Source organism: Puma concolor, chromosome A2 (genome assembly GCF_028749965.1).
Source record: "Puma concolor isolate L17-30 chromosome A2, mPumCon1.1.hap2, whole genome shotgun sequence".
Lineage (NCBI taxonomy): Eukaryota > Metazoa > Chordata > Mammalia > Carnivora > Felidae > Puma > Puma concolor.
Window position 1 is genome coordinate 158,504,002 of NC_141668.1, and position 24,644 is coordinate 158,528,645.

Here is a 24,644-nt window from a genome sequence, read left to right on the forward strand (position 1 = left end):
GTAGATGTGTCCATTTCTGTGTCCATCTCTGCCTCGGTGTCCACGTGGCTTTCTCCCTATGTGCCTCTTCTCCTCTTATAAGGACGCAGACATTGGACTGAAGGCCCACCCTAATCCAGTACGACCTTGTCTTAATCTAACTAGGTACACTTGCCAAGACTCTATTTTCAAATAGGCTCACGTTCTGAGGTTCTGGGTCTTGAATTTTGGGGACACCCTATGGACACGAGCCGGGGATGCTCCCTTGGGGACCAAAGGAGCCACAGCAGCTGTGTGGGCAGAGGTGAGTGCAGCCAGCTTTCAAGAGGCCACAGCAACCCCAAGGCGCAGGTGCAAGGACAGTGTGGAGACTGGCAGGGTCCAGGCACAAAGAGCGGTGAGGAAGGGGTGCTTCAAGAGCAAGTCAGAAGGGGAGAGAAGCTAGCGGTCAGGAAGGGCAGCACAATGCACCCCGATGTGGCAATTATTACCTTGCTCTGTTGCTTTAAATACTCGGGTTTATTCATTCACAGGCTTGGGTCAAGAGACCCTGAGATTCACACTCAGATCTGACGGAGGACAGCGGAGGCAACAGCCAGAATGATTTTTCAGAGAGCACAGAACATCAAGCGTCAAAGTCCGTTTATTTGATGTGCATGGAGTAAGTCTCTAACCAAAGTCAAGAGCATCCCCAGGACGTGGGTTTGCCCAACCTAAGTGACCCTGTTCACCGGTGACATGTTGGCAATGGAGCGTCAGCGTCACGCAGCTCCCAGGCCTGTCCCTGCCCAGACCCAACTCGCTGTGTGACCTCAGGAAACCCCACTAAGCCTTAGTGTATTCCTCTGGGAAGGGGGCTCATGGTTCTTAGTAGATGCGACGGAGAGTGTCCAAGTGCAAAGAAGAAGATTGAAAACACTATTTCTCTTTTATCCTCCCTTCTTGCTCCCAAGGTCAAGGGCCATATGATGTCTGACCCTTCAAAGGGAGGAAAACAGACAGGTGAAGGAGGAAGAGCTGGTGCCCAACTCTCAATGAATCTCTAGTTTGCTCTGTGACCTTGATCAAGTTGTTGTCCCTTTCCAGACCTCAGTTTCCCCATCTGTGAAATGGGGTGCAGGGGGTTGTGCCTGAGGACCTTCAAAATCCTTGCTAAGGTTCAGACATGTTCCAGAGAGCCCTGGAGACTTTCTCAGACCCTCATCTTGGGCCTGGAGTTTTCCCGTGTTGTCCAGAGGGGACTCCAACATCTTTCCATTGAACGTGGAGAAAAATCTGGCTTCATTTTGGGGGAGCAGGCAAGGGTGCAGCACCTAAGACTAGGGACTGGCTGGAAGAAGGGGGCTGGATAAAATGACCTCCTAAAGGCAGGGCTTCATCTCTTTCTGTAGGGCGGGACATTCAGTCCCAAACTCATTTGCATAGGACACAGTCCAGCCAATCGGAGCCCGAGGCTATGCTCCTGTGGCCTGGGAGTGGCCCACCCTGAGGTTCCATCCCAGGAACCTGCGGGGTTCAGTGGTCAGTTGCCTGCTGGCTCAGAGGTGGGTCTCCCGAAGGTCCTGGCCATGGTCATGTCCACTGCTGGGGGTCTGGGAGCCGGCTCTCTCCACCTCCTTCTGCCCCAGGAAGAGCGGATGGTCCTCATCACTGGGCAAGAAGTCAGGAGGCCTCTTGGCTCCAGGGGGCAGCTCCTCAGCACCCTGGAGGGGAGAGAGAAGAAATCCCATTCAGAGACCCCATTCTGCTCTGTGTCAGCTCATCCCGCAGATGGGATCACTGAGGGCCTAGAAGGACAGACTTGGGGAGGGTTGCACAATTGTCCCCTTGGTCAGTGCATCAGCCAGTCCTGTCCCTTCTGCCTCCAAAGTCCCCATCCACTTCTCTCCCCCAATGCCCAGGTGACCTATAGTCCAGGCCGTTAAAGCTTGCACGGATGCATACCTCCCTCTCTCTCTCTCTGACTTTCTGCCTGCTCTCCTTTCAAGAAAATAAATATTTCCCTTCAGCAGCTGGAAGGAGCTTTCAAAACACTCCAGCCAAATCCCTTCCCTCTCCATACCTCCCCCTTTCAAGCTTCTGGCCTCAGCCTTTGCGCCTGCTGTGCTCTCCATCAACAGTGCCCTCCCCCCAGATCTTCTGCAGGCTGGCTCCTCCTCCCTGTGGGCTCTAGCTCTCACCTCTTCCAAGAGGCCACCCTCATCACAGGACCCTGTTTTATTGTCCTCATTACCTGCTGAGATCCTACTCACTTCTCACTTCAGCTTTCCCCTGCTCCTCCTAGACAGTGGACTCGAACCCCAGCCCAGAATAGGCCTGGGGACACAGCAAGTGCGTAAGAAAGGAGAAAATGAAACAGGGAGTCCAAAGCAGGGGCAGGTCTGGATCAGGGACAGCATGTTCCAAATTCGGGGCATTCACATGGTAACCACATGGCTTTGGCTGAAGTTGGCCTACTCCCTGTTGTGTTTCTCATGTAAGATTTTCTCCAAGTTGACTCACTTTGGAATTATGTAATTTTATTTACAGGAGGGACTTTACATCAACACCCTAAAGGCAAACCAGTTTCACCTGCCATAGACTGAAAATAATTGTAAAAATGATACAAGGAAATGAACAGTATGAAATGCTGCTCAGTCTTTGCTAAGGGAAGAATAAAAAGTGTTGAAGACACATCAACTGTCAGTGGAGGCTTTCCACTGGAGGTAACAAGAGGTTGAGAAAGTGACTCACCATGTCCCTCCCCTGAATTATGGCCATGCCCAGAGTACCCAAAGTCATTTCACTGCCCTTCCCCCTGCTCTGGGAGCCAGCCCTGTGACTGACCTTCCCCAAGCTGTCATCCAAGGTAGCCACTTCTTCCTTGGGGGCCACCGATGCTGTCTGTCGTGCAAGGTCCCACCACAGCAGCCCAGGACCCAAGGCACTGCGCTTGGTGGGGCCTGAGGGAAATGGGGGTATTTAGTGACAGGGCAATGAGAACTGGAGACCAAGCACAGGGAGGGGGAAGGGAGACACTGATGGGTCCCAATCTCGGGCTCAGTAATGACCCACTAGGTGCCCTGGCAAGCCTCTGCCCTTCTCTGGGCTTCAGTTTTCTCATCTACACAGTGAGGGGATGTAATACATCAGTGGGTGGCTGGGCAGGTCCAGTGTGTGGTTCACTATTTCCCCAGCATCTAGAATGACGCCTGGCACAGGAAAGGGCTCAGTAAAGCCCAGATGAGTGTCAAGTCTGAGACACAGGAAGCAAGAACAGGTGCTGTGATCACTATTGATTTCTCTTGATCTCTCTCCACTTCTCGGTGGCATTCAGAATTCCAGGAGGGACACGGAGTCGCCAAGGCCCTGATGAGAAGAGATTTCAGCACAATGGACAGCGTCCCAAGCTCCACCCCGCGACCTCTAGCAAAGACTTAGTTTTGGAGGCAGAGGAGGGACTAGAGTCAGGTAGAAGGGGCGAGGGGGTGCCTCAGTTTCTGCCTTTGCAAAATGGGACAAGCCCTGCGAAGTGCGGGGTTGTCCCGAAGACGACACAGCATAAAGGCTGCAGATGCATCCAGCACGCGGTGGCCATTTGGCTGACAGGAATGTCCTTCCTCTTCTCCCCGCCCGGTGGGTCCTGGAGGCAGAGGGATGCGCAAGGTGATCTCGGAGAAGGGCATACACCTTGCTTACCTGTCAAGCAGCTGACGAGGGCTCCAAACAGCACAGTGCTCAGCGTTCCCAGGGCACCATAATAGAGATAGGAAATGGCGTAGAAGCTGTCAGCTAAGGCGGGTCGACCGGGGTCCATTCCGGGGCTGGGGGTGTGAGAGGCAGGCATGAGTCCAAAAGCCACTCCCAATCTGTTCTAGCCCAGCCTTCCATTACTGCCCACTCAGATGTGTGCAGTGCTCACTTCTCTTTCCCTCCTGCTAACGCACTGCCACCCACAGGTGTTCTCTACACACAGCCAGCGGGAGCGTTACTAAAAGGTAACTCAGATCACCTCCCGCCACTGCTCCCCACCCTCTGTGGCTCCCTAGGACCCTCAGAATCTACCCAAATTAAACGCTTAGAAGAAAACATAGGTGTGTGCATCTTTGTGACCCTGGATCAGGTCATCGTTTCTTAGCTCTGACACCCAAAGCACAAGCAACCCACAAAAACGTAGATAAACTGGACTTCATCGAACCCGGAAACTTTTGTCCATCAAGAGGATGGAAAGACAGCCCACAGAGTGGAAGAAAATATTTGCAAATCATACATCTGATAAGGATCTAGTGTCCCGACTACGTACAGATTTAAAGAATATACAAATTACCACCTGACCATAAAAAAGAAATGACCCACTTAAAAAACCGGCAAAGGGTTCGAATAGGCATTTCTCAAAACAAGGTGTAAAAATGGCTAATAAGCGCATGAAAATATGGTCGATCATTAGTCATTAGGGAAATGCAAATCAAAATTACAATGATTAGGGGGCGGAGAGATGAGCGAAACAGGTGGAGGGGAGAGGGAGGTACAGGCTTCCAGTATATTCAAAACCACTGAGATGTACACTTTTTGTTTTGTTTTGTTTTGGTTTGGCTTTCGTTTTTGCTTTAGGAAGAGAGAGAGAGAGAGAGAGAGAGAGAGAGAGAGAGAGAGAGAAGCACATGAGCAGGGGAGAGGGGCACAGGGAGAAAGAGACAGAGAGAGAGAGAAAATCTCAAGCAGGCTCCACATCACGGGGTTCGATCCCATGACCCTGGGACCTGCGGCACCCAGGTGCCCCGAGTTGTACACTTTAAAAGGGTGAATTTTATGGTATTTGAATTATATGTCAATGTTTATACAACCCTATATTAGTGAGTAATATTAGGAAAATAACTATTATGTTTTAGGTAAAAGAAAGTTTTGATTTATAATCTAAACTTCTATAGTTTATGTTTTTAATTTACTTTTTAGAGATTTTATTATCTAAAACAAAGTTTTTAAAGCGTATTTATTTATTTTTTTGAGAGAGAGAGAGAGAGAGACAGCACCAGGTGTGGAGGGGCAGAGAGAGAAGAGAGAGAATCCCAAGCAGGCCCTGTGCAGTCAGCACAGAGCCCAAAGTGGGGCTCAGTCTCATGAACCATGAGATCGTGACCTGAGCTGAGATCAAGAGTCGGACGCTTAACCAACTGAGCCACCCAGGCACCCCCAGATTTTATTTTTAAGTCATCTCTATGCCCAACATGGGGCTTGAACTCATGACCCCAAGGTCAAGAGTTGCTCACATCACCAACGGGAGCCAGCCAGACATGCCCCTAAACTTCGGCAGTTTAAAAATATTCATTAGGGGGGCGCCTGGCTGTCTCAGCCAGTAGAACATGTGACTCTTGATCTCAAGGTTGTGAGTGCGAGCCCCGTGTTGGGTGTAGAGATGACTTACAAATAAAATCTTTAAAAAAAAAACCTGTTAAAAAAATAAAAGTCATCGTTAAATGATACTGCATATCTGCTCTTCTGTGTTCTTTATGAAAGATGAAATAAAGGTTAAAAGACTGACCAAAAAACCCCTACAATGAGATGTCATTTCACACTCACCAGGATGGCTAGAATTTAATTAATTTATTATTATTATTTTTTTAATTTTTTTTTCAACGTTTATTTATTTTTGGGACAGAGAGAGACAGAGCATGAACGGGGGAGGGGCAGAGAGAGAGGGAGACACAGAATCGGAAACAGGCTCCAGGCTCTGAGCCATCAGCCCAGAGCCCGACGCGGGGCTCGAACTCACGGACTGCGAGATTGTGACCTGAGCTGAAGTCGGACGCTTAACCGACTGCGCCACCCAGGCGCCCCAATTTATTATTTTTTTTTAATGTTTATTTATTTTTGAGTGAAAGAGAGCGTGAGTGGGGGAGGCGCGGGGGCGGGGCGGGGACAGAGGATCTGAGGCCGGCTCTACACTGACAGCGGAGAGCCCGATGCGGGGCTCGAACTCACGAACCGTGAGATCACGCCCCGAGCTGAAGGCGGGTGCCCAACTGACGGAGCCACCCAATCACCCCAGGATTTTAAAGAATGGAAAATAACACGTCTTCTCAAGGATGCAGAGGAATTGGAACCCTCATGCAGCCGCTGTGGGAAACAGTCTGGTGGTTCCTTGAAAAGTCAAACGGAGAATTACTATGTGGGGTTGGGGGAGGGCACCTGGCTGGCTCAGCCAGAAGAGCATGCAACTCTTGATCTCAGGGTCGTGAGTTCGAGCCCCACCTTGGGCATAGAGATTACTTAAATAAACATTTTAAAAGTAAAACAAAAACAAAAGAATTACTATATGATCCAGCAATTCCACTACTAGGTATAAACCAAGAGAAATGAAAACACATGTCCACACCAAGACTTGCACACAAATGTTCACAGCAGCACTGTTCGCAGTAGCCAAAAAGTGTAGACAACCCAGATGCCCAAGGGATGGGTGCTTAAACAAAATGTGGTCCATCCGTACAGGGAATATTATTCAGCCATAAAAAGGAATCAAGCCCTGATATGTGCTACCATGTGGATAAACCTTGGAAACATAAAAACAAACAAGAACAAAAAACAAAAAAACAACAACTTGAAAACACCAAAGTAGCCAGACAAAACAGGCCCTATGTTGGATAATACCATGTATGAGAAATATCCAAAAAAGGCAGGCCCGTAGCAAAAAGGAGCAGATTAGGGGTGGCCAGGGGCTGGAGGGAGGGGGAAATGGGGAGTGACTGCTAATGGGTAGGGGGCTTCCGTTTGAGGTGATGAAGATGTTCTTGACTTAATAGTGACGGCCGTATAACCTTGTGAATCTACTAAAAACCACTTTTAAGTGGTTGATTTTAATTACACCTCAATAATATTTATGATAATAAAGAATCAGACCAAACTCTTCTGGCTGGACCTCATTTCCTAACCTTTCTCCTCCCACTAAATACCCCCCCGAACCTCACCAAACCTCACCATAGTTGGAAGGCACTAAACTGAGGTGGCCTCAGGGCCTTTGCACTTTCCCTCTCTCCACTGGGAATGTCCTTCCCTCACCTCTTCCCAAGAAGATTCTTTTTTTTTTTTTTTAAATGCTTATTTATTTTTGAGAGAGAGTGTGTGAACAGGGGAGGAGCAGAGAGAGAGGGAGACACAGAATCCGAAAGCAGGCTCCAGGCTCTGAGCTGTCAGCACAGAGCCCGAAGCGGGGCTGGAACCCACCAACTGTGAGATCATCACCCGAACCACCCACCCGGAAGCCCCAACACATTCCTCCTTCTCATTCGGTAACTCATTAAGAGCCCCGCCCCCAGGCACACCCTCTCAGGCCACGCCCACCCTTCAGACCAACCCGCTCACCTGGGGCTCTTGCTGGAGGTGTTGGTGGCCCCGAGCAGGCCCTGGAGGCCGGAGGTGTTGGCGGAGGGCACCGCACAGCCGGCGGCCGATGACGGCAGGACTCCCAAGGACTGAGCGCCGGGCGGGTACAGAGTGGCGCCCACCGCCACCCACAGCGAGAGCGCCAAGCCGGTGGCCAGCCCGGAGAGGACACCCTTGGGGGCAGAGCCTACGTCAGGGGAGAGAAGCCTCTCCCCCTCCCAACCCTGTGTCCCGCCCGCCCCCACTCACCGGAGTGTTGCAGGCAGGGAGAAACATTCCCAGGATGAAGGCTCCAAGGAGGGGGCCGCTGATGACTCCCATTACGGTGAAGGAGCCCTGGGACAGTGGGTGGGAGCGGGGGAGCTGAGGGCAGCGCCACCCCACCTCTCCCGGCGTCAGTCACCCCGCTGGGAAAGCCAGACCTGAGGAATCCCACTGCGGGCCTCGAGAGACCCCTCCCGGCTTCAGTGTCCCCAAAGGGGAGGGGACTCCCCGTTCCTGCCTCTGTCCCCTGCGTGGGAGGCAAAGACCGCTGATTCTCTGTCCTGACAAATTCCGGTCCCGCCTCCAAGCCACCCACCGCCCACCTCCCACCTCAAGGTGCCACCAGCCAGGTGGCTGGCTGCAGAATGCATCAGGCCCGTGGCATCAGACAGAACCCAGTTCCGCCACAAAAAAAAGCTAGGGCCCTCTGCGGACTTCAGTTCAATGAGGGTGATGCCCCCCTCCTTGCCGGGATGGGGCTGGGCCCGGGAGGGGGGGCTCACCTGGAGGACGCCTCCCCCCAGCAGTGAGGACAGAGCCGCCACGGTGAGACAGGCTGAGCCATAGATGAGTGCTGTAGCAGATGGGGATGTCACCCTCAGCAGGGAGATGCCCCCCTGCCCTGCCCCTGAGTCTCCCCCCTGCACACCCCCCCACCCCGGAACTCACAGAGCCCCTTGGAGATCATCATGAGTCTCCGGGGTGTGATGCTCGGCAGCCGAGGCTTGATGAGGTCCTCCACGGTGACTGCGGCCATGGCATTGATGCTGGTGGATGCGGTGCTGGGGGCGGGGAGGGTGGTCATCAGGTCCCATCGAGGGACTGGCCACACCCCCCCTGGGGGAGGCCGCGGCTGCTCAGGCCATCTGACTTCCCAGGACCCCACCCATCCCAAGGACAGAGGCCTGGGTGACAGAATACCCCAAGAGTGGGGGAGGTGCCTGCCGTCCCACCATCCCCGCCCCCAGACCTGAGACACCCCCACGGGCGCAAGGATACCCTTGACCAAAGACACGAAGGACAGGAGTTATCATTACAGAGCCATCGATATTGGGGCACAGAGAACGGGTGCGTGGAGCAGGGGTGTGACAGAAGTCATGCAATATTTGAAAACACCAGAACGTGAGGCCCCCTGAGGGCTGGAGCAGGGGACCACATGGTCACGGCCGTGCCCTGGGATTTAGAACAGCAGTAGCACATAGCAGGTGCTCAATCAACATGTGTTTGGGGGAAGAAGGAAGGGAGAGGGGACTCAGGTGGGGCCCTGAGCTGCCCACTGGGGACCAAGCAGGAGCTGTAAATGAAGGACACGCCCAGAACATTCTATCCCACAGGGGCTCAAATGTGGCCGGGGTTGCTCAGGACTGCTCACCTGAGGGTACCACTGTAGGCACAGGCCAGAAAGAGCCCGGGGACTCCAGGCAGGTCCTTGAAGATGTCCAGCACCAGCAGGGGCATGTACTGGGGGGAGGCAGGGGTCGACCTCCAGGACAGCAGCACCCCAAGGACAGGGGATTCTGTCTGTCTTCACACTGCATGTCCCCAGGGCCCAGTGCAGCCCAGGCTCACAGCGGGCACTTGGTGTGTGTTTGCTGATTGACTGCATACACCCGAGGATAGTCACTGAGCCCCCACCGCGCACAGAGCCCTGGGATCCCAGTGAGGCAGAGTCCCGTGTCATCTCCATTTTATTGACAAGGACAGTAAAGCTGACAGGCACAGTCCAGGATCTGACCCCAGGGGAGGACAGCAGGTGGGACAGCCTTCCACCTTCTGCTCATGCTGAACGGACTCTGAACCAGGCATGGGTCCTGGCCCTGGTGCTGCCCCTGACTTGCCTGTGGACCTCGGGCAGCTGCTGCCCGCCTACTCCAGCCTCAGTTTCCCCATCTATAAAGTGGGGGCCGTGACAGCCTTGGCCTCATCGCATGTTGAAGGATTTTATGGGAGACCAACTGCTTGTGAAGGGAACAGCATGAGGCACAGAGTAGGTGCTTGGGACACGAGAGCTGGTGATTATTATTAATCTCAACACCGTCATTTCGTGCTGGACCACGGTCCTATCCCCTTGATATCCCTCAGGGAGTCTGACTCTAAATCTGAATGCGCCCCTCCCCTACTCACACCCTCCCCCTGCCCCTCCCCCCAAAGCTCCACACTGCCTCATCTTCCCTAATCCTTCCAGATCCTCTTTCCTGCCCCTGGGCTTCTGTGCAGGCTCTTCTCTCTTCTACCCTCACCCCCCAGAGTGTAGAAATTCAGAGTGGGGGTGGGGAGGGTAGGAGTGGCCTAGGAGCCCGGGCCGGACTTACCTGGTCTGGGGCAGAGATCCGCCCTGCAAGGAGAGGGTCGCAGTCTATATAGATCGTGAACATGATCACGCCACAGCCAGCAGCACTGAACACGATCAGGATCAGGCCCAGCTGGTTGATGAGCAGGGCCCTGTGGGGGGGGGGCAGCCTCAGGCAGAGGAGGTGGGCAGCGCGGCCCTGACGCCCCCACTCGGCCCCTCCGAAACACTCACAGCTTGGCCTGCTTCTCTGTGCGACAGGCCACATAGCGCTGCACCTGTGCTTGGTTGACGCCATACATCGAGAGCCACACCAATGTGCCACCCACCACAAAAGTCCAGAACGTGTAGCGGCTCCGTGGGTCCGGGTTAAAGCTGGAGAAGGGCAGGGCAGGACAGCCATAAGGGAATGCCATTCTGACTTCACCCTCTCAAGGGCCCCAGATCGACACTCCGGACCTTATGGGCCTTAAGGGGATTTGCGGGATGGGTTTTGAAGTGTGAGTAGGAGTTTGCCAGATTGAAAATTTATTCGTTTGTTTATTAAGTCGACCACGTATGCATTCAAAAACCATTCTCCCTGTGCCCAGCTGGGACCTCCGAGAGCCTGGAGTCTCCAGTCTGGGCTGGGGGACGTGGTGGGACAGATGGAGGGATGGGGGCTGGGGCAGTATAGGGAGGGGAAACAAAGGGTTTGCCTGTGGGGAGTCTGGGGAGGGGAGCAGGAGGCATCCACCGTTTTTTACTCACTCCATCAGGTTGATCCGGGAGTGGTTCTGGGCGATGTCAAGCACATGCCTGGGCCCACCCACCAGCACGGTGCCGCGGGCCAGGACAACCCAGAAGCCAGTGAGCATCACCACGACCTGAAACACATCGGTCCAGACCACAGCCTTCATGCCGCCCTGCAAGATGTGACAGAGTGGGAGACGGGGGGGGGGGGTCAGACGGGGATCTGCCTGAAGCCAAACCCAGTCTGGCCACCAGCAGGGGCTGGGACCGATGCCCCCCCTCTGCCTGTTTCCTCATCGGTAAAACGGTGTTGTTAGGAGGATTTAATTAGTTAATCTGAGGAAAATATGTGGAATAACACCTGGCGCACACAAGTGTTCCGTGCGTGAATGAGTGATGGCTGCCGTTATTATTACGACAACTCCTAGCTGCTGCGACCCCAAGAGATGGGAGAGGGACCCAGGGGATCCTGTTGTAGCCCCCGGATCCAGCCCGTCCCGAAGCTGGCCTATCCCAGAAGTCTCCGCAATAAGCCTTTCAAATTACTTTTCACTATTAAGATGAGGAAACTGAGGCCCAGCCGGGATGCAGGCTTCCTTGGCAGGAAGGAAAAGGAGGGAGGGGAGGATGCCCTCAGGGTGTCCCCCACCCAGCGGGCATGGAGCCCCTACGTGGGGTGGGGATGGCGGCGGGGAGGGGGGCACTCACCACAGTCGTGTAGAAGGTACAGATGGCTCCGGTGGACAGGAGCGATGCCCAGATGTCCAACCCAGTCACTGTGCAAGGAACCCCCCCACATTAGGCCTCCGGGCAGGGGGCGGACTTGGCCCCAGGGCCTAGGCCCCTCCTCTCTCCAGGATTCTTTCCTTCCAAGTGTCTCCTGGGCTGCTCCTCCCCTTTGCTTTGGTCTAGTCTTGAAGCCCTTGCGCCCTCCCCGTCACCCTCCCCTGACCTCCTAGAATCAAACCTTGATTCAGGATGAGCGCGGGGGCGTAGATCACGATGCCAGTATACATCATCTGCAAGTAGAGAGCGGGGCCGGGTGAGGCCCACGGAGAGGAGGGGGAAGGAGGAGGAGAGGAGGAGAGAGCGGTGCCGGAGCTGGCGGCGTCGGGACAGCAGGGGATCAGCAGGTGGGGAGGGGAGGAGTGAGGGCGGATGGGTGGGGCCGGGCCGGGCGGGGGCGGGGCCGGGCCGGGCGCGAAGGGGCGGGGCCAGCGTTGGCGGCCGGGCCTGGGCGGGGCCTTCCAGGATCGGGGTGGGACCCGCGCGACCCGGTAGTGATGGATGGGGGGTGGGGGGTGGGGGGTGGGGCGGGGGGCGTGCTGTGGGCGGGGCCGACGAAGACCGGGACCCCAGCGGGACCGGAGCGGGACCCTGCGGGCGAGGAGGGCAGGACCGAGGCCACTCACTGTGGCCACCAGGTACTGCAGGGTCCCGCAGAGCCGCACAGCGCGGCTGAAGCGCAGCTCCAGGTACTGCAAGGAGGAGCCGAGGCTCGTGGTCACCTGGGCAGGTCCTACCCAGGAGACCGAGGCCTCTGGGGTGCTTCGCCCGCCCTCCCGGCTTCTGCCCTCCCTCCGGAGGCCTTTCTGCTCTCCGCTCGTCCCCGCGGGGGCCCCCGCCAAGCGCACACATTCCGACCGGTCTGCAGACAACCTGTGCGCAAGGCGTGTGCCCGGGAAGCCCGATCCAGCCGAAGTGCTCACGTCCCTCCGCCCCCCACTGGCGGCTAACTGGCCCCCGGGGCGGCGCCGCTCTGAACAAACACGCGAACTGCCCAGCGCCTGTGGCCAACTCTCGTCGGTCGCCCACTGTGGACCGGTCACGATTTGAATCCCTTTAGGCCCCCTGATCAGCCCAGTCTGACACTGGGAAACCCGGGCCGAGGGAGGAGGCAAGTCAGGTTTCGAACCCTGCGCCCGCTGTCCGGCGACGGCTCGGGCGTGCGCACGCCCAGGCATGTGGGGGGCAGGTATGAGCCTTCCCACACTCCGTGCACATCTGGCTCCGCCTTTCGCGGGCTTCCACCGAGGAGAACCGGGACGGCGGCTCCTCTTCCTCCTTCCTGACCCTCCCCCCACTGCCTGGGGCGACTTCCCAGAACCCTCTCGTAGGGCTGCCTGCCCCCTTCCTCTCCCCATTAAAGCACCCGAGAGCCCGCCTGCGGCCCCCTGGGCAGCGCTTCAAAGTCCCAGGGCCTCCCCGCCGCATCCCTGCGTCCTCAGCCGGGCGGGTCCTGCCTCCGGGCCTCCGCCCGGTACCTGGTAGGTGCTGGTGAGGCCCAGGCGGTAGAAGACCGGCAGGAAGAACACCGCGGTGAGCAGGGAGTTGAGCAACTGGCCCAGGCACATCCAGATGAACTTGAGGCCGTAGCGGTAGGCCTCGGCCGGCACGCCCAGCACCTGCACCGCCGACATGAAGCTGGCGGCCAGCGAGAGGCCGACGGGCAGGGCCGCCAGGCGCCGGCCGCCGGTGAAGAAGTCCTCGGCGCTGCGCTGCCCGCCCCGCGCCAGCCCGACCCACAGCCCGATGCCCGTGGACACCAGCAGCATGAGGGCGAAGACCCCGTAGTCCCAGGGTCCAAACGCGGCCCGCGCCTCGCCCTGGACGGCGGCCATGACGCGCAGGTGCGGGGGGCCAAGCGCGTCCTCGGCCCTTCTAGCCACCCCGCGTGCCCCGGGGAAGGGAAACCCGCAGCGGCCGAGGAGGCAGGGCCGCGTGGAGGCGGGATGATGCTCGGCCCCCGCAGCGAGGCCGCACGCCTGTCTCCGTCGCTCCCTGGAGGGAGGCAGCGACCGGGACTCGGGCAGGGGCTCCCTGGGCAAGGGATCTGTGGATCCTCGCGGCGGTCGTCTGCCTCCCCGTCCCTCCTCGGCGTCTACGCGTCTGCCGTCTGTCTGTCCTGTCCGTCCACCTCGCCTCCCCCTCTCGGCCCGGGGCTGCCCAGCGCAGCGGCGTGTCCCCCCGCCCGGCGGCCGTCGGTCCCTCTCCCTGGGGGCTGGGCTCAGCGCTGACCACCGGTGGCCTCCGTGGGGCTTAAAGGGGCAGCTCGCGGCGACCGGCTGTGAATTTATTGGCCTCCCCGGGTGCGCGAAACTCCGCCCCTGGACTCGGGGGCGGGCAGGACCCGCACCCTTTCCGCGCAGGACTGGGTCAGAAAGGCCCATGACCGACCACGTGGGTGGCTGCTGGGGGAGGCTCCCAAACGCCCCTCTTACTTTGTGTGACGGTTTCCTCTCCCCACGAGCTGATGATGTCTCGCGTCGACAGGTGGAGAAACTGAGGCTCCGAGATGGCATATGTCACTCACCTGAGGCCGGCCACACAGCTGGCCTCCGCATTCAGCTCGCCGCTGTGCTTCCCTCTGTGCCTTAGGCTGAGGGGAGCTCACTCTCCCACGGGACAGGGGTTCACTTTCTGGGTTGTCCTGCCGCTTGAACCCCTCCCCCAACTGGCATCTGGACCCACTCCCTCTCTCCGGAGCCCAGTGGGAGGGCATCACCAAGCCCCAACCTCGGGCTAAGCTGAGTGGGAAACATTGGGGTTCAGGGCTTAAATGCACACACTTGGGGGGAATCTTTGTCATTGGGCCTCAGTTTCGCCATCTGTAAATGGGCATATAACAGCCCCTGCCTCGGAGAAATAAATTGAACTTGCATAATACAAGCCCGGCACAGAGTAAGCACCTCATTCACTCTTTATTCATTTGTGGTTTCCAGCATGGCACCGGCAAGGAGCGACTGTCCTGCGCCAGGCATTAAGTGTATGTATAATGGAGGTCATGGGGGAGGGGCTGTCCGTGGCCATGAGCCAGAATAAATGGAGGGCCACGACTACTTGGGAGGTAGTATGTGACACGTCCCTATGGCACAGATGAGCAGACCCAGTTTGGGGAGGCGAAGCCCGTTGCCTGAGGTCGTGCCATCAAAGGACGCAGACGCTGTCGTCTTGGGGCCCTTCGCTGGTGGACCAGAGGGACTTTGGCCACTGGAGGCTCGGACCTCGGTGCTTGAGTCCTGACTTGGTCTCCCCAAACTGGGTTCCCTCCTTGCAAAAGCGGGAGGGATCAAAACCGCGGGGTTCTAGGCGAGGGTACCGGAGTCCTCCCCAAGCCTCTGCCGCCCCCTGGTGGTCTTCTCTGGTCGACACACGCCACTCTCGCTTGGTCCAGCATCTCCCCCCCTTCATCCCTTAGTGTCCGGCGGGGGGGGGGGGGGGGGGGGGACTGCCTTCTCGCTCCCTCTCGGCGAGCGGTGCGGAGAGGGCCTGCACCCCACCCCACGGGACTCCCATTCTGCGGCTGCCACACGGGCATCTGTTGCCCGCTGTCATGCACTCCTCAACGCGGGCCAGGAGGGTGGGGAGGACACCGAGTTCCCTTCCTTCCTCCGCGTCCATGCTTTCCAGGCCCGGCCTCGCTGCACCCTCCTGGAAAATCTGGTGGGAAGAGGAAATCCGCGTGGGGATCCCCGTCCCCAAAAGCCGTGCAAACGGATGCAAATATATGCAAACCTTTGCAGAGCAGGCCAACTAGTCCTCATCGCCAGGGGGGTCCCGGGAGCGGTTACCAGCCCCTGCCGGCCTTTCTCTACTGTGAGGTGGGAGGCTACAGACTGACGCTCGGGCTGAGGCGCATTCATTGAGTGCCTACTGTGTGCAGAACCATGCCGCGGCTGCTGGGGGCGCAGTAGGATCCAGGCGGACCCCTACCGCTCACCGGCACAGGGCACTGACCCAGCCAGCAGATGACCGCACATTTCAGAAGCTGACGGGTGACAAGTGTGAAGTCAAGTCGGAGACGGAGCCGGCCTGGGGGGCGACTTTATGTGGGGCTTCGGGGAGGGGAGCTCTCCGAGGTGATTGCAGACCTGAAGGCGGGGAACGAGCCAAGCTTCGGGGGTGGGGGGGAAGGGCACTTGGGGCAGGGGGAACAGCCAGTGCGAAGGCTCTGAGGTGGAACAAATAAGCAGAGTGAGGACAGGGAAAGCCACGAGGGACCTCGAGCCTTGGTGAAGTGTGTGGAATTTACTCTGAGGGCGCTGGCGGTGGGGAAGGGAGGGACCGTGGGCACTGGAGAGTTTGGAGCCAGAGGGACCTAGTGAGATTTGTAGATTCTGAAAAGCCCACCGCCATGTCCAATCAAGGCAGTGGCTGTGTGGCGGGGAGAGATGGGTGGATGGGAACGTGTTCTGGAAACCCTGAAGAGGTGTGTAGGACCATCTTCCCGGGGGTTGGGGGGGGGGGGGAGTACGGGGAGCAGGGTGGTGAGATTTACCTCCCTTGACTGCCCAGTTCCCGTCACAGAACAGGGAGGGGGCAAGCAGGACGCAGCCCAGTGGAGGAGGGGCAGGGAGACCCTGAAGGCTGGGCAGCTGCAGTCTGAACGCACAAGGGGCTGTCGCACGGGGATCTGTTGTTCCCAACCCTGCCTGCTGCCCAGGCACCCACAGTGCTCCCACAGCTCCCTGGTTATGAGCTACTGTGGCTCCAGCGCGACCTTCTGGCTGGCTGTCTTTGAACTTCTACCTTGCACTCAGTAAAAGCAAACTTTTTTTTTTACTAACGGTGCTGCGTGCTCTGTGAGATTCCACGATTCCTACATCCTGAGGACCCCAACTGGGTTCTAGGATTCCACAATTCTCGGTCTCTCTTGGTTTCAGGATCTGGGTCAGGTCTTCTGGGACCCCCACTTGTCCCACTTTTGCCTTGGTGCCCGCCCTTGTCCCTGATGGTCCCTGACTCAGGAGTGAGGGGCAGCTCATGAGGTCTCTCCCCCAGGGCTCCCAGCCCAGGAATGACACTTGGCACCTGGACAAACCCAGGGACAGGACCTGGGAGTCTCAGCGCCGGAAGCAGGAGAGGCCCACCAGGGCCTTGCGGGTTCCACATTCTTGTCCACCTGAGCTGGCTGGGTGATCCCAAAAGAACCTTCCCCTCCCTGGACCCCAGCCAGCCAGAGGGTTAAAAGTCCAAGAGGCCAGTCCTATCTCATGGGCCTCACAACGAAGGGCCCATCGCCACCTACTCTGGGCTTTCGCTCTGCGTGGTTCCAGCACCTCACCTACCTCTGGAGACGGAGGGCCCAGTTCAGTGGTCTCCACCTCCTGCCAGCTGCTCTGTGCAGGGTCCATGGGGTGGGGACACAGTAGAGGGGTCTGCAGGCAAGAATGAGTAGATGGCCGGGGCGGGGGGGGGGTGGGTGAACAAAGACATGGAAGTTAGGGAATTGGGGTGCACTCATCATCTGTTCAAAGGTCCCTCAATAGTGGGACTGACTCCACCATTTGGCTGATTTGGGCAGAGCCCTCCCAGCCAGCCCCCAGGCTGTAACATGGATAGTTTGTCGAGGCCCTGGCCTTCCACTTTCCCAGTGACGCATCCAGTCTCTAGCTCACCTGAACTATCCCCACCCCCACTTCACACAGAACAAAAGCTGAGTGGGTAGTGACTAGCCCCAGGCACAACCATTAGGGCCACCTCAAGACCAAGTCACAATTGACTGAAGGGCTCCAGATTCCAGTCCAAGCAGGACTGGGGCTCCTTCTCCATGTTCTAATCTTGCAGACACAGGGTCAGGTGTCCGAGGCCCTTCCACTTTGTTGCTCAAGTGTGGCTTCTCGATGGCCAAAGAGGGCTGCTGGCGCACCGGCCATCCTGCCTCTATTCCAGCCAGATGGGGACATCCTGGAAATGGCAGACATCACCACTGCTAGTATCACGTGATTACTCCCAGATGAGAAGGCTGGGAAATGGATTTTTTCTTTGTGGGGGGCATCTAGATACAGAGATCCAATTACTGAGAAAGGAGGAGGAGTTTCTGCCCGAAGTCCCAAAAGATTAATGAAATCAACAAGGCAAAAAGTTCAAAAACTCTAGCCTGGCTCCCCAAATATACCTTAAGAAACATGAAGTGCCCTAGAAAAGTATTTGTACCATCTATGGGGAAAAACATGTATTTTTCACATCTTCCGCCTACATACATAAAGACCTTTACAAAACAGTAACTTAAAAAATGACCCGCAGCCCCGTAATGAGCCGAGACCACGCAAGTATTTTTACTTAAAGAAAAGTGCCCACCTCCTAAGAAAATAGCAAATTCAAATCCTAAGAAGTGATTTTTCTTTAGCCATCAAAGCACAAAGGCCTGGAGATGGGAAAGAACCACTCGAAAACAGCAGACAGGGCAGCCGCGAAGGTCTCGGAAGCCTGGCACCCCATCCTCGGGGATCTTTCCTATGACAACGGCTGGCTGTGCACAAACCCTGGCTTGGGTGCCGCTCCAAGCATAGGTGGAATTTGAAAGGACCTAGTTTTCCGGAAACCACTCAGACTGATCATGCCAACTAGCCCCCTCCCCCCAAGTGGGAGAGGGGAGGCTGTACCCTTGCCTGGGACACTCCAGCGCAGACTGCTCCCCACACCCCACTCCACACAGACTTGCCCTGCCTTCTTCTCGCTCCCTGGCTCCCCGGAATAGAAGGCGATCCTGACTGACCTCTGCCCCCGGTGCCCGTAGTTGCGACTCTCCCCAGTACTGTCAACCGAGTAAATTAAATCTGCTCCGTGCCCTCATCTTCTGAGAACATCAAGGCTCAAAGGGCCGGGGCTGCTCAAGGTCACAAACCAAGGACAGATGCCTCCCAAGATCCTTGCTCCTTCCTGGCTGTGTCGGCCTCCCGATGGGCTCAGCCAGGGTGGGATTAGCTTCATGCCTAGAATTCCCCAGGCTGTAAGCGGTTGCCTGGAGACAGATACCCAGTGAGTCCTTCACCTCCTTGGGCAGGATTAGGGTGTCCTTTGAGGGGCCCCCAAGCCAGCGAAGGACAAACTACCACAGCTCACAGCCCTCTCAGGTGCCCCCTCACGTCTGCTCTGAGGATCCCGGAACCAGAGACTAGGGTTCTAAGCCTGGAAGGGAAAACTCGTAGGTGGAATGAACCAACCCTAACATCCCGATTCCTTCCAGGCATCCAAGTGCCACAGCTTACCACAGACGTGAGGAGAGTTGAGGCCTGTGCCTCACAAGGCAGGTGGAACAGGTTTAGGGGCCAAACCTTTTGGCCTGCAACACGCTACAAAGCTCACAGCAGAGGGCCAGTCGATGGGGCTGAAAGATGGGCCCTCTGGCTCTAGGACCCGGCCCATGACAGCCCCTTGCTGGATGAAGTCCCAGGGGGTGTGGCCTTCTCATTTCTAGAGCTCCCCTTCTGGAGAAATCAAGTGTCTGGGTCCCATTTCAAGAGAGAAAGACCCCTGCCGGAGCAGAGAACTCACAGCTTGGCTGCGCCCTTTTGAGCTCTGCAGGGTGTACAAAGAATACAAGCGTGTCTGAGCACCCGGGTTTTCCCAAGGAGTTTATTTGGGCGGACCTGGGGCCAGGGAGGCTCTGCATCTAAAAGAAGGTGTTGGGCCTCTTGGTGGTGAAGCGTGGCTTGTGCTGGCGACGCAGGACCCGGTGGGGTAGCGGGAACTTGATCTTGGAGTCCTGTGGTAAGGAGAGATGGGTGAGGGGGACGAAGCCTCTTAACCTTTCTTCCAGGGGCCACTGAGGTGTGGCCACCCCCCACCGGGCTCCTGCGTCAAACCCAGTGCCTCCCTGCAGCTCCCAAGGCTGGGGGACAGGGGAGCAGCTAGGCCAGCTCCATGTTCCAGGGGAGACCCCCCCCCCCCTCAGCCCAGCCCACCCAGCAGGGCCCCCAGGGCACTCACGTGGAACTGCTTGACTGCCGGGCGGCGGCACTTGCTGGCTGCGATCTCCTCCACCTTCATGATCTGGATGGAGTGGGCCCGGGCACGGTGCCGGGCACCCATGTCTCGGTCTGCAGAGGGCGAAGGTGAACGTGTGCCGGGGGTCCGCGCACTCCTTAAACCCCCCGTCAAGTACTGACCCGGAAGGACCCCAACAGGCGTGGGCTACCAGGGCTGTAGAACCTCTCAATTCACTTTGAGGAGCACGGCCACAGCCCCCCAAAGGCGACGAGATCAACTTGCTGTCAGCACCTCTGTTTAAACCGCCATTACAAGAAACAGCAGTTCTTGGGTTGAGGTGCTTCGGTTGTGGCCCCGGCAGGCAACCTGCCCTGGGAGCACTTGGGGCCACCAGCACCACATCCGTTACGGAGAGGGCCCCGGCTAGATTCTGGGTGGGAATTATCGCCACACGAGCGATCAACTCCAAAGGTCCGCCTGCTGCCAGGCTCCGGAAAAAGACGCACCCGGAACATCCCTTCCACTCCTGTCCCCTGAGCAAACACAGACACTGCCGCTGCATCCCAACCACCATGCCTGGGACCGCCCACTCCCCGTCCTGCCTCAGTCTGAAGCAGTGGGAGGACACAGGCAGATGAGCTGCAGACGCCTGCGAGGTGAGTCTAAAGGAGAAACCGGGTTGTGGCCACCGGAAGCTTACAGCACTGGGTGACGGCGCCCGCGGTCGTCAGGTCCCGGTACTCCCGGTACATGTTGTGGGTGCCGCTGCGGGAGTCGTAGCGCAGCCAGATGCCGAAGTTCTTCACCCGCAAGGGGGATTTCTCGAACACCTGCCAAAGAAGCTGGCTGAGGCAAGCGGAGGGAGCGGGCTCGAGCCCAACGTCTGCTACCCTGGCTGATCACCTGCCCCTGCTGCTCCAAGGACAGCCCAGCCCCAGGCCTCTCCCGAGCCTATCTCCCAGTCTTTGAATTTTGAAGTACACGAGGAAGACCTGCTGTCCCAGGACAAATTCCCACCGTAACAGCCGGGGGGCACACAGCAGCCCAGGCCTGGATATTCCCCCCGTGTGGACCACCAGCTCCAGGCTCCTCCCAAACGCCACTCACCCAGGTCTATCTAGACCAAAAACCAGCTGCCACCCTGTGCGGCCGTATGACGCAGAGTCCAGTGCCCAACACAGCAAACGTGCCTAAGTGACGGCACCTTCGTAGATGAGGTCCAGCAAAGGCGCGGGCCTCAGCCAAGGTGTCCCGGCATGCCAGCCACACCCTTCTGGGCCTTGGGCTCTTTCATTAGGAAAAGGGCACTGAGGGATCCGTCCCATCCTGACCTAGGGCCTCAACAGCACATTCGAACAGGCCAGGGGTTATGAAGTCTGGGAACTCTGTGCAGTGAGGAAGGCCCCCACAGGAACGTGTAAACCCACTCCAGACCTCACGCTGTCTCCGACGCCCCATACCTGCCCACAGTAGACAATTTCCCCTGAAGACTTCTTCATCTTCTTCAGCTGAGACACAAAGTACCAGAAGCGGGACTTGGCGACAACGTGATTAGGTGCAAAGATTCGCATGCGATACAGCGGTGGAGTGCGGCACTTTGGGGTGGGCAGACAGCGCCCCACCACCTTGTACTCTCGCAGCTGAAAGACAAACAGGGGTGAGATGAGGCCTGACCCAGAGCTCTGAGGCAACCGTGAAGATTGACCCTGCTCCCTTTCCCAATACGGAGCAGGAGAGAGAGAAGACTGTCCCCTCCCAGGGCATCCGTGTGGAATCCTGATGAAGGAGCCACGCCACTGTCCCAGCCTTTCCACAACAGGGGTTGAGGGCAGGGAGGATTCACTAAGGTGCCTGTGTACCCTTTGCCTCGGCTCCAGAAAGCTGGGCAGGGCTATGAATCTCACTGTCCTTCCTCCTTCCGTTTACATTCCTGGGAAAAGCTGAAGCCTAGGCCTGCAGCCTCCTAACTCCGTTGCATCTTTGCGGCTCACTACGTCTGCCCAAAGTTCTCTTCCACTCGGGGGCCCAAAGACAGTGACCAGCCTGGAATCCCACAGCACGCTCCAGGCAGAACCAGGAAAAAAAAAAAAAAAAAATCCAGTGCCCTCCCCAGCTCTGGACTCTCAGCACTGCTGCCACGGGACCTGCAGCTACCTGTTTCCCAGCAGCAGTCCAAGGGGTTTGGACTTCCCAGTGGAAACTCCCTGTTTACACGGATGCACAGACAAGTATGTCGGCCAAGGCCAAACTCTGCGATATAGTACAAAGGAACGTATCTCTCACGGACTTGCTGTTTTACTTACATAACAGCCCCAAGTATCGCCAACTCGGCTCATACTCCCACCTCTCAATCTGACTCATCAGCCCCGCGGACCACCCGTTCAGGAAGGGACCGATGCGGCTGGCCTGAGGCTGGAGAGCTGTACATGACCCCCTCGGTCCCGGGGACTTGCTCTTCCATCTCTGCGCCACAGCGCCCTCTGATTTCACCTAGCACTTGTCACAGATAAGGCTCGCACTCCCGGTGTCAACTCGGGTTTATAGTTCTCTTCTACTTCTCACAGCCACGCCGAGAAGAGTAATATTATTGCACCCTCCCACTGGGTCCTCTTCGCCAATGGGAAAACTGAGGCTCGGAGGCTCAACAAGGTCCCGTCGGTCGAGCGTCCAAGTCGCGCAACTTGTCCCTTCCCCCGGAAAGGAGGCCCGGCCTCTTCGGGCCCCGTGATTTCCAAGCGGGCCGGGAGCATGGCATTAGCCTCCCCACGCGGCGCCCGCGATGGCCGCCATGTTGGCTGCACCTGAAGGCAGTGGCGCGCGTGGCGAGGGACGAAGCCGGGCGCACGCTCCCTCTACCCGGTCCACGCCACCTGCCGGGGCCCCGGATTCGTTCCGCACCGCACTCCCCGGCCCCCTGCCCCACCGCGCTCGCCTTACTGTGCCCGAGGCCTTCATGGCGCACCCTCCGCTCTCGCCGCCAGCCAAGAAAGGAAGTGGCAGCCCTCGCGCAGCCGCTCACCAGGACTTCGTTGACGGAAGTCCCGCCTCCCGCAAGCCGCACGCCCATTGGTTTGTCGGCCCGGCGCTCAACCAGATCTGCTTTTTCATTGCCTCCGGATCCACCAACCTCACACAGCCCCGCCTTCGTTCGCAGCTAGACTACAACTCACAGGAGGTAGGTCTACTAGCCCCTCCCCTTCCGCCTTGACTGGTAAGGGAGCCTGGGAGTGCCAGGCACGCTGGGAGTTGTAGGCGGCCTAGGGGTGTCTGGGTGGCAGTCCGAGCGTTCCACTTACCGTGATGCTCTTGTGTGGAATTTATTTGTTTGTTTGTTTCTTTATTTATTTATTCGTTTGTTTTTAGAATTTATGTCTTTACTGCTTTATACTGCATGACGTGGCTTTTCTAGTGTAACATTTTAATTCTTTTAATTGTTTTTTTTTTTACTATATAATATTTTTTATTATTTTTTAAGATTTTATTTTTTAAGTAATCTCTATACTCAAGGTGGGGCTCTAACTAGCAAGCAGGCACCGTGAACGTACTCTGTATATTTTTGTTTTGTTTTTATTTTCCTTTTAACTTTTTTTTTTTTAAGTTTACGTGTTTATTTAGAGAGAGAGCACGAGCTAGCGGGGGTGGAGGGTGGGCAGAGAGAGAGGGAGAGAGAGAATCCCAAGCAGGCTCCACACCAGCAGTGCAGAGTCTGAGGTGGGGCTCGAACTCACTAACCACGCATGACCTGAGCTGAAACCAGGAGTCAGACACTTAACCAACTGAGACACCCAGGCGCCCCAAGCCTACTATATGTGCGTGTGTGTGTATGTATATATGTGTATGTATGTTTATTTATATATTTATATATATTTATTTTTGAGACAGAGAGATAGAGCATGAGTAGGGGAGGGGGCAGAGAAAGAGGGGGAAGCAGAATCCAATCCGAAAGCAGGTTCCAAGCTCTGAGCTGTCAGCACAGAGCCCAACGCGGGGCTCATACCCACAAACCGTGAGATCATGACCTGAGCCGAAGTTGGACGCTTAATGGACTGAGCTACCCAGGCACCCTCAAGCCTACTGTATTTTTTAAGTTATTTCCTTAGTGGATGCTCTAGGGCTTCACACATCCATCGTTGTTTTGTTTGCTTGTTTTTTTGTTTTTTAGTTGATTTATTTATTTTGAGTGAGAGTAGGGGAGGGGTGGAGAGAGAGGGAGAGAGCAAGAGAATCCCAAGCAGGCCCCACACTGTCAGCACAGAGCCTGACGTGGGGCTCAAACTCACGAACCTCAAGATCTTGACCCGAATTGAAACCAAGAGTAGGATGCTTAACCAACTGAGCCACCCAGGCGCCCCTAACACGTACATCTTAATTTACAATCTATTTACGATTTATGCTGCCTTCATGTTAATGAGATGCCAAAATGTTACTCCTATAGTAGCTCCTATAGAGCTCATTTCCTCTTCCCCCTTTTGTCCCAAAGTATTGTTATTATTGTGCTATTACTGCTATACATATTACGTCTCTTATGTGTTACAGACCTAACAACGCGTTGCTATAATTGTTACTTACAACCGTATGTCTGTTAAAGAATCATGAGAAATTAAAGGAGGACAAGTATGTATTTATAAAGTTTGTTATATTAATTTTCTCCATTTGCATTTCTGGTTCCCTCCACTTGTGTTTGTGGATTAGCATTACTACCTGGTGTCATTTCCTCATTCCTATACGGCTTTACTCGCGTCTTTTTGTATTATCGTCAAATATATTACATGCCTACATGCTATAGACCTGATGATGGAATTAATATAATTGTTATACAATTGCTTTTTATTAACTTTCACTTATTTATTTTGAGAGAGAATCTAAGTGGGAGAGGGGCGGAGAGAGAGAGACGGAAAGAGAGAATCTGAAGCAGGCTCCATACTGCCGTCACAGAGCCCGATTCAGGGCACGAGCTCCTCCACCGGGAGATCATGACTTAAGCCAAATTTGGTATTTTAACCGACTGAGCCACCCAGGCGCCCCTACAATTGCTTTCCAAATCAGGTAAGAGATCAAAAAAGTGCATTTGTGCTGTTTTTTATAATTACAGCATTGTCTTTGTGGCCTTTCATTTTTTTTTTTTTTTTCAACGTTTATTTATTTTTGGGACAGAGAGAGACAGAGCATGAACGGGGGAGGGGCAGAGAGAGAGGGAGACACAGAATCGGAAACAGGCTCCAGGCTCTGAGCCATCAGCCCAGAGCCCGACGCGGGGCTCGAACTCACGAAGTGCGAGATCGTGACCTGGCTGAAGTCGGACGCTTAACCG

At 56.3% G+C, this 24,644-nt stretch overlaps 2 protein-coding genes and 1 non-coding gene across 6 annotated transcripts; all 3 read right to left on the bottom strand.

Moving 5' to 3' along the window:
- Positions 1-475: 475 nt before the first annotated feature.
- On the bottom strand, positions 476-14,771 carry SLC5A5 (solute carrier family 5 member 5). 4 transcript variants are annotated; one of them, XM_086698643.1, is made up of 15 exons: positions 12,886-14,770; positions 12,034-12,099; positions 11,589-11,640; positions 11,330-11,397; positions 10,640-10,755; positions 10,124-10,264; positions 9,912-10,041; positions 8,972-9,060; positions 8,269-8,381; positions 8,103-8,173; positions 7,585-7,671; positions 7,315-7,508; positions 3,658-3,782; positions 2,806-2,921; positions 476-1,682 (listed from the first exon to the last, which is right to left on the bottom strand). In XM_086698643.1, exons 1-15 carry the CDS (start codon positions 13,921-13,923, stop codon positions 1,518-1,520), a joined length of 2,571 nt encoding a protein of 856 aa, XP_086554769.1. In that variant the 5' UTR covers positions 13,924-14,770; the 3' UTR covers positions 476-1,517. The 4 variants fall into 4 exon arrangements, with proteins under 4 accessions (XP_086554769.1, XP_086554768.1, XP_086554771.1 ...); XM_086698642.1 differs by having other exon boundaries at positions 10,640-10,794; XM_086698645.1 differs by lacking the exon at positions 12,034-12,099 and having other exon boundaries at positions 10,640-10,794.
- A 4,180-nt stretch (positions 14,772-18,951) lies between these two features.
- RPL18A (ribosomal protein L18a) lies at positions 18,952-22,412 on the bottom strand. Its single transcript, XM_025916096.2, has 5 exons — positions 22,271-22,412; positions 20,794-20,973; positions 20,034-20,163; positions 19,334-19,443; positions 18,952-19,109 (listed from the first exon to the last, which is right to left on the bottom strand). Exons 1-5 carry the CDS (start codon positions 22,286-22,288, stop codon positions 19,017-19,019), a joined length of 531 nt encoding a protein of 176 aa, XP_025771881.1. The 5' UTR covers positions 22,289-22,412; the 3' UTR covers positions 18,952-19,016.
- On the bottom strand, positions 19,545-19,677 carry LOC112853086 (small nucleolar RNA SNORA68). The gene has a single exon (XR_003222890.1). It is a non-coding gene; the product is annotated as a small nucleolar RNA SNORA68 (small nucleolar RNA).
- Positions 22,413-24,644: the final 2,232 nt, after the last annotated feature.